Source organism: Bufo gargarizans, chromosome 10 (assembly GCF_014858855.1).
Source record: "Bufo gargarizans isolate SCDJY-AF-19 chromosome 10, ASM1485885v1, whole genome shotgun sequence".
Classification (NCBI taxonomy): domain Eukaryota; kingdom Metazoa; phylum Chordata; class Amphibia; order Anura; family Bufonidae; genus Bufo; species Bufo gargarizans.
In genome coordinates, this window is record NC_058089.1 from 3020290 (window position 1) to 3038800 (window position 18511).

An 18511-nucleotide genomic window follows, 5' to 3' on the forward strand; every position below is an offset into this window, starting at 1 on the left:
GAACAAGGTGATAAAAAGCATTCTTTGGGTCTGAACTTTGTGTTGGGCGAACTCGTCAGGCTTCCTACAAAAAAAAAATTGTGTTAAAGAGTACTGTCCGGTAAACTTGCTCCTAAATTTATTGGGCCATATAAGATCACATCTATAATAAACCCAGCATTTTATTGCCTTCTTTTCCCTTCCTCATTCAAGATACACAACCTTTTCTATAAACCTTTGCTTATGAAATGCACTCCTCATGTGATTCCTTCACATAAACCTCTTGATCCAGTGGTAATTTAGGCGAGGTTGAGTATGAGGTGGAGAATTTTCTTGACTCTCGGAGAGTTCAAAACTCTCTGCAGAACCTTATCCATTGGAAGCGATATGGTGCTGAGGAGAGAACATTCGGCGCCGGATGTTCATGCCCCTTGTTTAAAGAGAGAGTTTAATCTCAAATTTCCATCGAAGCCTAGTCCCCATGTTGAGGGTCTAGTGGCCCCTCTTCAGAAGTGGGGTAATGTTATAAACTTACCTGTCCAAGCCCCTGTGCCTCATTCCTCTGCCTCGGCACGGCCTCACCAGGAGAGGTGCGCTGCTGAGCCAGGCCCCCTAGTGATATGGCATCCTTAGCAACAGGATGCAAAGATCTGTTTCTCCTTGCACCGCGTATATGGTGGAGAAGATAAGTACTGGATGACCCACTGTGCCAACTTACCAGTGTTACGGACGTTCCCTTGACAGGTACCAGGAGATCAGTGAGACTGGCAACACGTGGTTTGATCTGACAGGTTCCTTGTGGATCAATTTGTGTCTGTGTTGTTTCTGGTAATGGCCACACCCCTTGCCTCAGGTGTTGCTTATGTGGTCATTTATTTATTTTATTTTTTTGGTTTAGTGAACAAAGTCATTTTATTACCTGATTTAATGAACAATTATAGAGCATATTTCTTTTACCAGGAAAGAGATGTATGTCTCTACATACAGTCGTGGACAGAAGTTTTGAGAATTACATAAATATTGGAAAAGTTGCTGCTTAAGTTTTTATAATAGCAATTTGCATGTACTCCAGAATGTTATGAAGAGCGATCAGATGAATTGCATAGTCCTTCTTTGCCATGAAAATTAACTTAATCCCAAAAAAACCTTTCCACTGCATTTCATTGCTGTCATTAAAGGACCTGCTGAGATCATTTCAGTAATCGTCTTGGTAACTCAGGTGAGAATGTTGACGAGCACAAGGCTGGAGATCATTATGTCAGGCTGATTGGGGTAAAATGGCAGACTTGACCTGTTAAAAGGAGGGTGATGCTTGAAATCATTGTTCTTCCATTGTTAACCATGGTGACCTGCAAAGAAACGCGTGCAGCCATCATTGCGTTGCATAAAAATGGCTTCACAGGCAAGGATATTGTGGCTACTAAGATTGCACCTCAATCAACAATTTATAGGATCATCAAGAAGAACTTCAAGGAAAGAGGTTCAATTCTTGATAAGAAGGCTTCAGGGCGTCCAAGAAAGTCCAGCAAGCGCCAGGATCGTCTCCTAAAGAGGATTCAGCTGCGGGATCGGAGTGCCACCAGTGCAGAGCTTGCTCAGGAATGGCAGGAGGCAGGTGTGAGCGCATCTGCACGCACAGTGAGTCCAAGACTTTTGGAAGATGGCCTGGTGTCAAGAAGGGCAGCAAAGAAGCCACTTCTCTCCAAATAAACCATCAGGGACAGATTGATCTTCTGCAGAAAATATGCTGAATGGACTGCTGAGGACTGGGGCAAAGTCATATTCTCCGATGAAGCCTCTTTCCGATTGTTTGTGGCATCAGGAAAAAGGCTTGTCCGGAGAAGAAAAGGTGAGCGCTACCATCAGTCCTGGGTCATGCCAACAGTAACGCATCCTGAGATCATTCATGTGTGGGGTTGCTTCTCATCCAAGGGAGTGGGCTCACTCACAATTCTGCCCAAAAACACAGCCATGAATAAAGAATGGCACCAAAACACCCTCCAACAGCAACTTCTTCCAACAATCCAACAACAGTTTGGTGAAGAACAATGCATTTTCCAGCATGATGGAGCGCCGTGCCATAAGGCAAAAGTGACAACTAAGTGGCTCGGGGACCAAAATGGTGACATTTTGGGTCCATGGCCTGGAAACGCCCCAGATCTTAATCCCATTGAGAACTTGTGGTCAATCCTCAAGAGGCGGGTGGACAAACAAACACCCACTAATTCTGACAAACTCCAAGAAGTGATGATGAAAGAATGGGTTGCTATCAGTCAGGGATTGGCCCAGAAGGTGATTGAGAGCATGCCCAGTCGGATTGCAGAGGTCCTGAAAAAGAAGGGCCAACACTGCAAATACTGACTCTGCATAAATGTCATGTAATTGTCGATAAAAGCCTCTGAAACGTATGAAGTGCGAGTAATTATATTTCACTGCATCACAGAAACAACTGAAACTAAGATCTAAAAGCAGTTTAGCAGCAAACTCTGTGAAAACTAATATTTGTGTCATTCTCAAAACTTTTGGCCACGACTGTACAGTATTATTTTTTTTTACAAACAATTAAACTGTAGAAGGCTACATTATTATGAGTTCTGGCTTAGGAAAGGAATGCAATTTACCATTATTATTTCACAAAAGTAAATATTTTATAATTGCAATATTTTCATGTGTAAGAAAATGAGCTTAAATCACTTTCAAAATAAATGTATATATATATGCTTATGTGGTCATTTAACCTTCCCTATTTATTGTGGCTTCTCCCACCATGCTGTGCGGTTTATAGCTTCAGTCTTCTTGTGGATTGCTGGTGTTTGGATCTCGGCGGACTTCCTGTGCTTCCATAGCCATTTGAAGTTAAGTGTCTTCTTCCCCTTTTGTTTATTGTTGGGGTTTCCTTGTGTTGCTCTTTTCCCAGTCATTTGTGTTTAGGCCTGAGGGAGACTCCTGTTCATCCTACCGTTTGGAGGAACAGGTTGTCTCTTGTCCTTACATTAGTTCCAGGGTACTACAGGATGAGTTAGGACTTTAGGTTCCGGTGTATGTACTGACCTACCTCTGGGGTCCGTTCATACTTGCAGTCAGTCAGGACTTTGATTAGGGTTTCTCTAGGAGGTGACCTGCTCCTTTACATAGTTTCCAGGCCTTTTCCCCTCATACCTTTCTCTCCCACGTTTGGTGTGGGTTTCCCGCCCACACCGAAGTGTGACAACCAGTTTGGCTTTGGGCTAAACCTAAGGGCGTTGTCCTAGCGGTTCCCTGGTATTTACCCTTTAACCCCTGTACAGGGATCTGGATTTCGCCACAAGGAACCAACCAGGCTGCTACCTCCTGGAGTAGTCCTGGTGTAGGTGGTTGCCGACCCACGGTGGTCAGAGACACAAGTGTGACGCACCAAGGACACAGGCTGAACACAGTCCAATAGTCAGGGCAGGCTGAGTACAAATCCAGGTCACAGTTCCAAGGTTGGGACAGGCAGCAAAGTCAGAAGACAAACAAGGGAGAAAGCATTATCTCAGTTGTGAAGGAAAGTTGACAGAGCTCTAATCACATGGCGTGACGTCCGCACCTGCCCAAAACAGCGAGACTGCGGTGGGTACGGATCGCCAGCATGAGAGATTGCTCAGCTGCTCTATTACAGTGTGCTAGTGTTTCAGACTAATGGAGTGCCTAACAGGTGCCGATCCAGGGACTCTGTGCTCTATGTAAACCCCTTCCTGCCATACCTCAGTGCCAGTGACAGTCGTGTTTGGGCTCATTAGCTAGGTTCCTGGTTCTTGCTTCTGTGCTGATCTGTATTGCTCGTGTTTTTCACCTCGTCTCGTCCTTTGACCACTCTCTGTCTATTGTTTTTTGTACTGCGTTGTCCTCCTGGTTGTGACCCATTTACGTACGACTGTCTTTATGTTTCTAGGCATTTGTCTGTCTCTGCACCTTAGTAGCGTAGGGACTGTCGACCAGTTGTGGTGTTGCTACCTAGAGCTTACACTGCAAGAAGATAGGGAAAGCAGGCTGGGTTCTAAGGTAGGGCTCACTGTCCACGTTTGTCCCTACCTACAGGCGTTAAAACTATTTCTTCAGGCAAAATTACAAATGAAAGACTGAGACACTGGGCACAACATTTAGAGAATTTACAACAAGGCGTGTACATGTGGTGATGCATCATCAAGAAGAGCACTAAACTGGTACTGTTACAAGTGGACAAGGTCAGCGGAGATGGTGAGTGTAGATTGGGGATTAGGTAAGTACTTTTTATTTGGAGAAGACAAAAGGAGCAGACGCAGAGGTGCTCCCCCTAGTGGTGGCTGCAGGCAGTTATAGAATATACTGTGTAGAGGGAAGCAGGAGCTATGGCGCTGTACAGAGGAGATTCAGCAATGCATTAATAAGCGTAAATATACTGAGAAATACGGGACACAGAATGAGCGCCGTATTAATAAAGCGCAACTTTTATCCACCAAGAAATCGGGTAAAGTTACTGAAAGTGTGAATTTTAAATTAAAATATCCATCTAACATCAGTTCGGGCTCTTATGAAGTTTAGCTATGTGGCCCTATGGTATATGAAAACGCTAATGGACATATAGATTACCCTACTGTACAACAAATATACATTTACACAGGACGCATCTTAATGTGGAATCCACCAGAGATCTCATAGTGGATTCACAACAAACCCTGGAGAAATTACAGCAGGATCTTATTGTAGATTTCTGCTTATATAGTATATACCAGGCATGCCTAACCTGCGGCCCTCCAGCTGTTGCAAAACAACTCCCAGCAGCAGGGCTTGGTGGGAATTGTAGTTTTACAACAGCTAGAGGGCCACAGGTTGAGCATGCCTGGTATATAGTGTCAGTGTACAGTGCGTCATGTCAGTAAACAGTGTGTAGTGTCAGTATACAGTGTGTAGTGTCAGTATATAGTGTAGTGTCAGTGTACAGTGTCAGTATACAGTGTGTAGTGTCAGCATATAGTGTCAGTGTACAGTGTGTAGTCAGTATACAGGGTGTAGTGTCTGTGTACAGTGTGTAGTGTCAGTATATAGTGTAGTGTCAGTGTACAGGGTGTAGTGTCAGTGTACAGGGTGTAGTGTCTGTGTACAGGGTGTAGTGTCTGTGTACAGGGTGTAGTGTCTGTGTACAGTGTAGTGTCTGTGTACAGGGTGTAGTGTCTGTGTACAGGGTGTAGTGTCTGTATATAGTGTGTAGTGTCAGTATACAGGGTGTAGTGTCTGTGTACAGTGTGTAGTGTCTGTGTACAGTGTGTAGTGTCTGTGTACAGGGTGTAGTGTCTGTGTACAGGGTGTAGTGTCAGTATATACTGTGTAGTGTCTGTGTACAGGGTGTAGTGTCAGTGTACAGGGTGTAGTGTCAGTGTACAGGGTGTAGTGTCTGTGTACAGGGTGTAGTGTCTGTGTACAGGGTGTAGTGTCTGTGTACAGGGTGTAGTGTCTGTATATAGTGTGTAGTGTCAGTATACAGGGTGTAGTGTCAGTATACAGGGTGTAGTGTCAGTATACAGGGTGTAGTGTCTGTGTACAGTGTGTAGTGTCTGTGTACAGGGTGTAGTGTCTGTGTACAGGGTGTAGTGTCAGTATATACTGTGTAGTGTCTGTGTACAGGGTGTAGTGTCAGTGTACAGGGTGTAGTGTCAGTATATACTGTGTAGTGTCTGTGTACAGGGTGTAGTGTCTGTGTACAGGGTGTAGTGTCAGTATATACTGTGTAGTGTCTGTGTACAGGGTGTAGTGTCTGTGTACAGGGTGTAGTGTCAGTATATAGTGTGTAGTGTCTGTGTACAGGGTGTAGTGTCTGTGTACAGGGTGTAGTGTCAGTATATACTGTGTAGTGTCTGTGTACAGGGTGTAGTGTCAGTGTACAGGGTGTAGTGTCAGTGTACAGTGTGTAGTGTCTGTGTACAGGGTGTAGTGTCTGTGTACACGGTGTAGTGTCAGTGTACAGGGTGTAGTGTCAGTGTACAGGGTGCAGTGTCAGTGTACAGGGTGCAGTGTCAGTGTACAGGGTGTAGTGTCTGTGTACAGGGTGTAGTGTCTGTATACAGTGTGTAGTGTCAGTGTACAGGGTGTAGTGTCTGTGTACAGGGTGTAGTGTCTGTGTACAGGGTGTAGTGTCTGTGTACAGGGTGCAGTGTCAGTGTACAGGGTGCAGTGTCAGTGTACAGGGTGTAGTGTCTGTGTACAGGGTGTAGTGTCAGTGTACAGGGTGTAGTGTCAGTGTACAGGGTGTAGTGTCAGTGTACACCAGTAGATGTCAGTCTTGAGTTTCCTTCTTCTGAAGTTCTGAGGTGAAAGTGAAAGTACAGAGCGAGGCCGGAGCGGCGCCATCACAGATCAGGGTGGAGGCTCCTGGCCTCAGGGCTGAGGAGAACATGTCGGAGCTCACAACCGTCCTCTACTCACTGCTGATGGCAGTGCTGACTGCAGGTAGGTCTCCGGGGTAGGAGTGATGTCAGGTAAGTGTCAGTTTGCCGATTCCTAGTACTGCAGCAGGCAGGGAGCTCCGCTCCGGGTCACCGCCCTTCCAGGCTGTAGATTGTGTATGGCAGCGGTAAGTGCTCCTGTCTGTGGTAATATTACCGGATAGCTCAGGGTCTGGCCTCAGCGCGTCTCCCCGACCAGGAGATGGTCACACATGGTCCCAGGATCTGGCCTCAGCTCAGCCCCTTCCAGTACACCCAGCAAACATCACCCAACTCCCTGCCTCCTGGTCCTGATAGTTCACCTGCCAGCTCCGACCTCCCCTGATGTCCATGATGAAGTCCATGCTTCGCTCTATTCCTGGTCCTGTGTCCACACTGTCCGAGCAGGAAGACACAGAGGCCGCACATCTCCCTCTGAACTCCTGCAGGACACAGGGACTAACAGCTCCTCATACCAGGGACACCAAGCCCTGTCACATGTATATCTGTGGGTGACGGCTGATCGGGGTGTATATCTGTGGCTGATCGGGGTGTATATCTGTGGGTTGCGGCTGATCGGGGTGTATATCTGTGGGTTACGGCTGATCGGGGTGTATATCTGTGGGTTGCGGCTGATCGGGGTGTATATCTGTGGGTTACGGCTGATCGGGGTGTATATCTGTGGGTTGCGGCTGATCGGGGTGTATATCTGTGGGTTGCGGCTGATCGGGGTGTATATCTGTGGGTTGCGGCTGATCGGGGTGTATATCTGTGGGTTGCGGCTGATCGGGGTGTATATCTGTGGGTTGCGGCTGATCGGGGTGTATATTGTGGGTTGCGGCTGATCGGCGTGTATATCTGTGGGTTGTGGCTGATCGGGGTGTATATCTGTGGGTTATGATTGAGCATGGTGCATATGTTTGGTGTGACATCTCAGGGTCTCTTGGCTCTCTGGCATTGCCGCCATCTTGATTCAAGGAGCCGCTCCTCCACTGTAGGTCCTGAAGACTAACTGACCAGTCACCACCCACCAAAACCACAAATCGTTCTTCCCCCACGCAGCCAACATGCGGACACTGGAAGACAGTGGGGGTCATTTATGAAGACTTTTACTCCTCATTTTAATGCTGCGTTTGACTCGTAGGAATATCGGGGGAATGTCACAGTTCACACCGATCATTTCAGAAATCCTGTATCCAGGAGGGTCCGTGCCCCAAGTCCCTGATGTAGTGAGCCGGCTACATGGCAGACACTTCCCGAGTGTCTATCCTGGTACCCCAACTCACCGTTCCCCAAGAAAAAGATGTCGTGTCTGTAGCAGGGGTGGAATAAGGCGTGACACCAGCCTGTCCTGACCAGCCTGCCCTATGCATAGGGGAGTGTTTCCGCAAGTACCACACACAGGTACACTATTAGTGTAGGGATCGCGTGACACAGGACAGGGACACAGGGGTCTTAGGGCCCATTCACACAGAGCTGCCACAAACCTCTCCTTTTACCTGGGATAAAGTGCATAATGTACTTCGCCACATCTCTGGGCGCTTTGCACATTGTCCCATGGGGAAGGAGAGGTTTGTCCTCTAAAGGTAGAAAAAATAAAAATAAAATCACAGGTAAGCAAAAAAGTTAATGTTCTGTTTCAAATGTTATATAAAGTTTGCTGCCTTTTTTTTTTTTTTTTTTAAGCTTCTAGGTGGACCAAGCGATCAACCAGCTGCAGCACTGATGTGCATTCTGACAGAAGCATTGCGCTGCTGTCAGATTACACAGTCGGTGTATGCGGCGCTGCAAGGCGAGATTCCTTCTCTGCAGTAAAAAAGATACGTTTGCCGAGGCATATGAGCTGAGGGGCGGTGTTCATATGCTTTGGCAAACACTTTGTATAAAAAATACTCTGGCAATGATTTATTCATCCACATCAATTGATGTGAATCGGGTTTGCCAGGGCATACGAGCTGAAGTGGGTTTGGATGTTGGACGGAGCTCCTGTGTCCTGGCAGACGCCTTTCCCTTTTTTTTTTTTGCCCATTTTTGGGCAGAGATTTTTTTGGGGTGAGTTCATGTGACAAAAAATAAAATTTGACAAGTTAGTAGAATATGAGACTGTAAGAAAAAAAAAAAAAAAATAATCATTTTCCGCTAACTTGTGCCAAAAAAAAAATCTTCTATGAACTCGCCAGGCCCCTCACAGAATACCTTGGGGTGTCTTTTTTCCAAAATGGGGTCACATGTGGGGTATTTATACTGCCCTGGCATTTTAGGGGCCCTAAAGCGTGAGAAGAAGTCTGGAATCCAAATGCGTAAAAATGCCCTGTGAAATCCTAAAGATACTCATTGGAATTTGGGCCCCTTTGTGCACCTAGGCTGCAAAAAAGAGTCACACATGTGGTATCGCCGTACTCAGAAGAAGTAGGGCAATGTGTTTTGGGGTGTATTGTTACATATACCCATGCTGGGTGTGAGAATTATCTCTGTAAATGACAACTTTTTACATATTTTTTTTTTTATACAAAGTTGTCTCACAATTTAGCCCCGCCCAAAATGCCAGAACAGTAAACACATTCCACAAATGACCCCATTTCGGAAAGTAGACACCCCAAGGTAATCACTGAGGGGCATAGGGAGTCCGTGGGAGATTTTAATTTTTTTTCCAGACGTTAGCAGAAATGGAAACTTTATTATTATTTTTTTTCCTCAGTGTCATTTTCCTCTAACGTGTGAAAAAAAATTAAATCGTACATGAACTCCCCATGCCCCTCTGTGAATACTTTGGGGTGTCTTCTTTCTAAAATGGGGTCATTTGGGGGGTATTTATACTATCCTGGCATTCTAGCACCTCAGGAAACATGACAGGTGCTCAGAAAGTCAGAGCTGCTCAAAAAGCGGAAATTCACATTTTTGTACCATAGTTTGTAAACGCTATAACTTTTGCGCAAACCAATAAATATACACTTACTGGAATAAATTCTGACACAAACTGGTATAGAAATGTAATTATATTTGAACAATTTTACCAGAAAAAGTTAAAAATACACTTTTTTTGAGAAAATTGCAGTCTTTTTGGATTAATATTGGAAAAAAAGAAAAATCTCAGCAGCAATAAAATACCACCAAAATAAAGCTGTATTTGTGAGAAGAAAAGGAGGTAAAATTAATTTGGGTGGTAAGTTGTATGACCGAGCGATAAACCGTTAAAGTTGTGAAGTGCAGGGGGTATAAACCTGTGGTCCTTAAGTGGTTAAAGGCAATGAACATCCATTTAGACTAAAATGAATTGGATATCAATGTATTTACCTATAAAAAGGCACAACAGAGCTGAGGTCTGAAATATATATTTTTTTTCATATTTTCCTCCTCTGAACCCTAGTTGTGTCTTATGGGGTGAAAAATATGTTGTATAACAATGAAAGTTTTTTTTGCCAGAAATGTAGTAAATCGGCAGTGGTGATGGACAAGAGCACTTCACTCATTGCCAATTTGATATTGGAGTTGAAGGGGCCGTAGATATGACCCTTGTATTTAGGAAGTGTGGCAGTAATAGCACGGGCCCTGCTCCTTATGGATCCGTCTTACCAAACTTTCTACCTTTGACTTTAGACATAAATCTATAAAGGCAACTGAGGGATGATCTTGATTCAATGATTTCCATCCTTATAGGAGTGTGAACAGCGTCTGACCCCAATATTATTGACCCGGTCTTTTCAGGGCCACCAATACATTATAGCCTCCCCTGTTCTGATACTCACGGCCTCCACCATCTTCTGGGAGAGGGGGGGTAGGTTGGGATGTGAGACCCCGCTCGTGTGTTTGCTGACCTCAAATATTCAGTTTCCAGAGACACTATTCTCTTCTTATTTCTTCAGATGGTCTGATCGTCACGATGAAGGCGCCACTTATCTCGGCCATGAGAGATGGGAATGTGACAATCCCCTGTGAGTTTTCAGACTTTATTCCTGGGAGAGCTATGAATGTGCAATGGATCAAATCACAGAATGGAATTACAACTCAAGTGTTCCAGTATATACCCGGACGACCGAAGGCCTTCAGAGCCGGATCCTATATGGAGGAGAGCGAAATCCAGAGAGGAAATGCCGCACTTCACATCCCGTGGGTGCAGTTCAGTGATGATGGAGAATACATCTGTGCTGTTGTAGTGACCCCGGACTACAAGGAAGGGAAAAGCACTCTGGAGGTGTCGGGTGAGTCGCCCAGGCGGCGGTGTCGGGTGAGTCGCACAGGTGTCGGGTGAGTCACCCAGGCGGCTGTGTCGGGTGAGTCGCCCAGGCGGCTGTGTCGGGTGAGTCGCCCAGGCGGCTGTGTCGGGTGAGTCGCCCAGGCGGCTGTGTCGGGTGAGTCGCCCAGGCGGCTGTGTCGGGTGAGTCAGAACTACGAGGGTGAATTAAAAAAAATTACAGCGCTGCCATTATTATCATGTGGTTATTGGAGTGGAATGTACGGGGTGAAGTAGCTACAATGGCGGCACTACAGCAGGTATAAGCAGTGCACGTCCTTGTGTAGATGTCCATGCACTACATTTCAGAAAAAGCATAAAGCAGTGCCCCATATTGTAAAAATGCAAGCTGTTCATGACGTCTATAGCATGGTTCATACATTTCTGTGAAGGCGTGTAAGGGGGAAGACTATTATAGAGCCTCTGTCAGCATGATCAACCCTATTAAGCCATGCATACTGCCTGGTAGGGTTCATCATGCTGATTAAGTCAATACCTTTGTTTTGTCTCTATGTTAAACAGTTGAAGAGAGATGTATTTTTATTCATATGCAAACAAGCAAGTTGGAGCACCAGGGGTTGGGGCTGATTCCTGGGTCCTAGCCTGTACATATCATATATAATACTTACTGTAGTCTTATGTTGAGAAGAGTGGATTTCTATGCTTATTAATACATATTACTGCTTTATTCACAAGAACAATATATGGTTATAAAGACACCAGTAATATGTGTTAGCTAAACCACTCCACTCTCTCTTACCCCCCCCTATCTTTATAGGAGTGGTCTGGTCTGACTTCCTATCGGGAGGGAGAGCTAGCTAGGCTAGTGAGGAGACGGGGAGCACATTCATCAGCCCCTGCACCTTAGGGCATTAGGACCAGAAATCCAGCTCTACTTTGAGGAACACTGCTCCTGAGAGACCGGAAGGTCCAAGGGCCACAGAGTCCATCCAAGCTATGGCATACAAGAAAGCAGAGTGCTCAGGAAATACAGTTTACAGACACTGCTGCAAGGTGGGGGAGAACAAGTCAAGATATCCATCATCCCAGTTTAGGCAAGTTTGAAGGCCTGCATTACATAGTGGACACCTACAGTCACAGGTGCCAGCTTTATAGCCGTAGTAAAGAGGGATGAGGAGAGAGAGATTTTGTAAGCTAACAGATTTCTGAATGCCAGGAATTGCCACCACACCTCATCTGGTGACAGAGACTGCACCGTGTACTCAATATTGCTGGATTATTATTTGCACTCAGTAAAGAAAACAGTTTGTTATTTTTCAATGTCTGGCTGATTCCTTCACCCCTTTTCACAATACAAAATCCCAGGGAGCATAGGCCTGAGGGACACAACATCTCAACAGGGCCACTATCACTCGTATCCTCTGCACTGGTTCCTCAGGGGCTCGCTGCACATCCATACATCGGTCACAATTAACACACCCCAAATAAAACCACTGTCCTCAGGCAAACACTTTCACAGGTCCAAAGTGCCTATTTCTTGTGCATCCGCTTAACCACCTCTCATTTTGCTGTATGGAAGCACAAGTAAGACCTACCTCAGTCGTAGGAGGGACAGTGAGCTTCAAAGACTGTCTTGGCCAAGGTTGTCACTTGGGATCTATTGTATATCTAGTCTGATTGCTTGTCCCGTTGACCATAAATGAGAACTATTATGGTTTTAACATTGTACCTGCTGAGCTGTGCCTCTATGATGAATTTAAAGGCAGTGTAATGACCAGCGGGTGAGAACTCGCTGTCTCACGTGACCGACTACCTCTAAGGACGATGTCTGAGTACACCCCTCGTTTTTCACACGTACCTCTGAGGGTGAGGATAGACTTTCCCGAGGGGTGTACCAGGTGTTACCTCAGAGGGGAATTGGAACACGAGGGAATCGGGACCTGAGTGTAAATCCACTGGACTGACCTCCAGGTAACACAATACACCCATTGGATGCTAGGAGGCCAGAGGCTGATTCGATGGAAGCATAATCAGGGTACGAAGCAGAAGTCAGGGCTGGAGGCAGTCAGGCAAAGTCCGTAAAATGTAATCCGAAGTCCAGTACACAGAATAATACAGTTGGAGGAGGCGCCTTTAAATGCACATTGCAGACCAGCCATAGGCTGGGGAAGATAGAGGGTGAGCACATGCTGCCTGACAAAAGGAGAGACATGCACGCCCTAACAAACAATACAGGACTCTGAGCCGGAGCGCAAGCTCCAATCAGAGCTAGAAGGAGGATGCCAGAGACTACATAGCTGCACCCCTGCCAGCAAGGATAAGGAAGCGCTGACACAGGGAGTATACAACAATTATGCTACCCTCTGCCTGCACTTGCCAGCATGGGGCGCGGCAGCAGGAAGAAGTGAAGGAGCCTGATGCCCTTGCCTGCGTGTAGGTGCAGCTCAAGCACAGAGAGGTGGGCTAACAGTCCCCGACCCCCCCCCCCCCAATTTACACCCCCTCTCCTCAGGCCCGGCCCTTGAAAAAACAAATTTGCTGAAGAAGAGGGGCATTGATGTTCTCTCTTGGTTCCCAAGACCTTTTCACAGGACCAAATCCTTTTCAGTCTTCGAGAAACAAGGTCCGCCCTCTTCTCTTCTTCATGCCTAGAATACTTTTGTCCTCGTAGACATTCCTTTCACTGACCGAAGTAGGAGTAGAGGCAGGTTTTTTTAAAGAAACGATTGAGGACGACTGGCTTCAGCACAGAGACATGGAAAGAATTCGGTTCCTGGAGAGAGGCAGGCAAGTTCAACTTGTAGGACACATCATTAATTGTCTCTTGGACTTCAAATGGACTAATAAAGTGTGGACCCAATTTATAGGAAGGTATCTTAAGGCCTCATGCACACGACTGTATTTTGCAGTCCGCAAAAAATACGGATGACTTTGTGCATTCCATATTTTACGGAATGTAACAGCTGGCCCCTTATAGAACAGTACTATCCTTGTCCGTAATGCGGACAATAATAGGACATGTTCTATTTTTTTGCGGATCGAAAATACAGACATACGGAAACGGAATGCACACGGAGTACCTTCAATTTTTTTCTGCATACGGTCCACAAAAAAACCGGAACAGACATGGAAAGAAAATACGTTTGTGTGCATGAGGCCTAAGCCAGATGTATTTAGAGAACAACCAGACCTTATCACCAGGACGAAATTAAGGACCACTCCTGCGCATCCTATCTGCAAAGTCCTTCATTCTTGCAGATGCTTCCTTCAATGCAGTCTGTTTCCTTCCAAAACTTCGAATAATCTCTAGTGATCTCATCAACCACAGGAAGGCCGGAGGTAGACGGTACTGGAAGTGGGATATTGTGTTGTTGGCCATAAACAGTGAAGAATGGTGATTTCTGGGAGGCTTCGCCAACATGATTGTTATAGGAAAATTCTGCCCAGGGCAAGAGCTTGACCTGCTCATTATAATGTAAGGCTCTGGTTGACCCATTCAATTGGCCATTAGACTGAGGATGATATACTGACGAGGAGTGCAGGGACACTTCCAACAGCTTGCAAAGAGCCCTCCAAAACCTAGAAATGAATTGATCGCCTCTATCGGAGACAATACGATAAGGAAAATTATGAAGATGGAAAATGTGCTGGATGAATCTCTTGGCCAGTTGAGTAGCTGAAAGAACACCTGGCAGAGGGGAAAAATGCGCCATTTTGAAAAGAACTGTCCACATCTACCCAAATGGCGGAGCAGCCAGAAGAAACAGGCAAGTCTATGATAAAGTCAATGGCTATTTGCTGCCAGGGGGTCTCGGGGACAAGAAGAGGAAGCAGGAGACCAGAGGGGTGCTGTTTAGGCATCTTATTCTGTGCACACAAGGGACAGGCTGAGACAAAATCTCGAATAACCTTCCAAGTGGACAGTCACCAGTACCATTGAGCGATGAATTGGAAGGTTTCTTGGTGACTGGCATGACTCGCAACTTTCGAGGAGTGATCCCAGTGTAGGACCCACCTCCTGAGAGACTCTGCAACAAAAGTCTTTCCAGGCAGGATCTCAGATAACGTAACAGGACAGAGAGCAATTTTTGCAGGATCAATTATGTGTTAAGGCTCCTCCTCCTGATCGGTAGAATCATAGGACCTGGAAAGAGCATCTGCTTCAATGTTTTTATCTGGAGAATGAAATTAAAGTAGGCAAAGAACAAGGACCATCTAGCTTAACCAAGGATTAAGTCTTTGTGCAGACTGCAGATAGGTAAGATTCTTGTGGTCAATATAGATCACCACAAGATGAGCTGCTCCATCCAGAAAGTAACACCAGTCTTCCAGTGTCCTCTTGATGGCCAACAACTCTCTGTCCCTAATCGTGTAGTTGCGCTCAGGTGCGGAGAAGGCCTTGAAGAAAAAGCCACAGGTTGTCATCTTCCCAGAGGAAGATTTTTGAGAAAGCACAGCTCAATAGACGATGCATCCACCTCAAGAAAAAATTGCTTAGTAGCATCAGAACGATGAAGCAAAGGCCTGCTTCAGAGCTTGAAAGGCCGATTCAGCCTCAGATATCCAATTCTTTGGATTCGCTTCTTTGCGGGTCAAGCCTGATATGGGAGCTGTCAAGGACATGAAGTGTGGAACAAATTGGTGGTAATAGTTTGCGAACCCTAGGAAATGCTGGATTGCTTTCAAACCAAAAGGACGAGGTCACTATAAAAGAGCTGACAGCTTCTCATACATTTTTGAAACTTGACATACAGTGTCAGGGATCGAACCGGGAGACTCTGGCGTCCTAGGCTGTAGCCTTGCTCACTAGACTACAGAGCTTCCTGGACAGTTTCTGTTACTTTTTTGAACCACCTCCTTGACCTGAATGTTCCTGCTTTTGGTTTGACCAATCAGATCTGTGTATGCCCTATTTAAGGAAGACCATGTCACTTCCTCCCTTGCCAGATTATTGAGCTATCTCAGCCGTAGTCTTGCTTCAGCCTCTCAGTATTTTGTCTGCTAACCTGCTCGTGTACCGAACTCTACCTCCATCGACTACTCTCCTGCCTCATCCTGCCTCATCCTGAATCCTTGCACCTGCCATCTCGTGTACTGAACTCTGCCTCCATTGACTACTCTCTTGCCTCATCCTGAATCCTTGTACCTGCCATCCTGTGTACCGACCCAGGACTGCCTGACTACTCTCTTGCCTTCCTCGTTCTTCGGCACTCATCTACCACGTGCACCTTATCGGGTCCATTGAGCCACCGCCATTCCTGCATATCGGGATCATTCATCCATTCCGTTTCCGCGCTCCTCTGTTCCTGTGTCGCTGCCATTGGACTCCTTCCCCTCTTCGAGTAACCTCTACAAGCAATTGTGCAGGTAACCTTAACATACAGACTATTCTCTCCTAATCTTTGCAAAACCTCATGGACTTGTTTCCAGGGGGAAGCCAAATCTAGAGGAAAAAAAAAAAGAATTTCGTAAAGGTACATCCCCACGCAGGAATAGAGCAAGTCTGAAGATGTCATTCTGCGGCAGGCAGACCCTGTATATTGGTTGCTACCTGTTGTGATCGAGCCCACTGAACAGAAGACATCTTTCTGGGCAGGACATATTTTTGTAGATACATATCCAAATTAATGTGATAAACTGCCGGTTGCAGAATTGGTGGTAGCAACTAGGGATGAGCGAATCGACTTCAGATGAAACTTCCAAGGTGCTAGTTGGAACCGAACCTGAGTTTGGGAAATGTTTATATAACAGTACAAATTAATTTAGAGACTTCGCAAAGCAATAACTTTTGGTCATGGGAGCCAATACGTTCTAATACTGCACAGAGCTCCGGCTCCGTACAGTGTGACGACACACAATGCTATGTACCCGTAGAACTGGCTTAGTTGTCCATAGCAACCAATCAGATTCTCCCTTTCATTTTCCAATGAAGCGATAACAAACAGGCTCCCACTATAAAGAACATTCTGGCCCCTGGTAGACTCCGACGACTTGTAGAAAGGAACACGATCACGCTTAGTAATTCTCCAGAAGTTATAGATGTGTATCCCTTCGATGCCTGTGTTGCCGTTCCATATCACATTGGGCTCTAGGATTCCGTTCTAATGTTACAGAAGAAGAATTTCCAATTAAGCAATTTATGAACTGTAGATGTCCACTGCCTGGTGGTAGCTGGGGTGCCCTTGATGTTAGATGAATAGGACATTGGGGAGGGAACAGGAGAACATGGGAAGCTGATGTGGACACCAATAACCAGGGGGGCTTGGGTAACTAAATTATAGTCTTTCTTTTACTGAAAAGATGATGGGTGTCACAGTTCAAACACAATCAGTAGGCCCAGGTATATCACAAGGTATGCTTTTCTCAAGGGCTACTTTGGTGCTCCTCCATAAGCCTCTTTTCACAGATACGTGCAATCTTTGCAACTGACCAAAGTCGTGCAAGTTCTCTGCAATGCACAACTGTGTAGTGCAGTCCTACCTCGGGTGGCCAGTCAGACTGAGTAGTGTGGTGGGCGCCAGAAGCAATATAACCCAAACCGCGTGCAGTAAAGTCTGTAGCCGTATGCATGTGTTACCTCTTCTGTCTTTGTCCAAGCACTGTCCCTTTGGGTGGTCCTGAACCTTCTGCAATAATTCAGGCTTTTCACTCACAGTGATGGTGTCTCCCTGGAAGATTCCTTTCTTCTGCTTTAGCTTGTGTGGTTACCCACCAACAGCAGCATACAAATCTTTAACTCTTGGCCAACTAACCAGCGGCAAGTCTCCAGCCAGGGGAAAGTGGGGCCAGTTGCTAAGAACTTCCAGTTAACTATTTACCTCCCATATACAGCTTTTTGGAATACATACTGCATAGTAAAGTCACATTACCCTTTTGTACCACTGAAAGTGCATAGTAAGCATCTCAGTAAAAATGTTAACTATTTTTTAAGTGAACCACAGTGTATTATAACATTAACCCTTTAGCAGTGAGGCACTGGGTCACTGCGCTGATCAGCTGTTTTTCAGTAACACCAGAACTACAGCTCGTTAAGTGACAGAGCCGGTTACTGAAGCGCTACTGAGAAGCATCTGATCCAACTCCCCCCACCATCCCCCCGATCTGACATAAATGACCGAACGTAAGGATAACCCATCTATATCAAAGTCCCCCTCCAAAAAATCTTGAAATCTCCAATATGTACTGATGGAATCATTTCATGTGATACGATGCATACAGATGGTAATAATGGGTGTTCTCTCTTGTGTAGCTGAGCCCTCGGCTGCCCTGATACCCGGAGATGCCATCACAGTGGAGCTGGGAAACGAGAAAGTGGTGTCCTGTGACATAAGCAACTTTTACCCTGAAGAGATCACCATTCGCTGGGTGCAAAACGAGAAAGACTCTACAAAATGCGTTGTACTGAACAAAGGAACCTGCACCGGGGACACCGTTATTAATACCGACGGGACGTTCAATACTAGCAGTCAGCTGACCTTATATCCTACAATGAAGGACGATGGCTACAAATATTCATGTGTGGTGAAGCATCGATCTCTGCAGCAGGACCTGATGAAGAACTTCACCCTGACAGTAACAGGTGAGGAGCCCCAACCCCCGAAATGTCAGAACCTCATAGGCTGTAATATTCCATAGGGCAGATATGGAGCCGCCGCTCTGTGGTCTTCCTGCTGTTCTTCTTCTATGTCTTATCCCACTGCAAAGTGACCGGAAATCCAGGAGGCAGAGAACATCATGGCCCGATGGAACCGGAATATTATACTAAATCCTCCTCATATTATGTACACTCTGCCCTAGTGCCCCCGTTAGCCCCAACATTCAGCTCATACTGAGAATGACACCTACCAAAATGCTTGGGTTCCTGTGTAACCTACACTAACTCCTGTGAACCTGTGTAGAGTAGCAACCACCTAACAAAAAA

General features: G+C 45.9%; 1 protein-coding gene across 1 annotated transcript in view; it reads left to right on the plus strand.

Annotated features, from left to right (window-relative positions):
- The first annotated feature begins 6298 nt into the window (after positions 1-6298).
- The window catches only part of LOC122920710, a 69531-nt gene continuing 57318 nt past the window's right edge, over positions 6299-18511 (plus strand). Inside the window, 3 exon segments of the mRNA XM_044270418.1 lie at positions 6299-6423; positions 10262-10597; positions 17840-18169. Of these exon segments, the coding sequence (XP_044126353.1) occupies positions 6369-6423; positions 10262-10597; positions 17840-18169 (721 nt within the window). The 5' untranslated portion in view covers positions 6299-6368.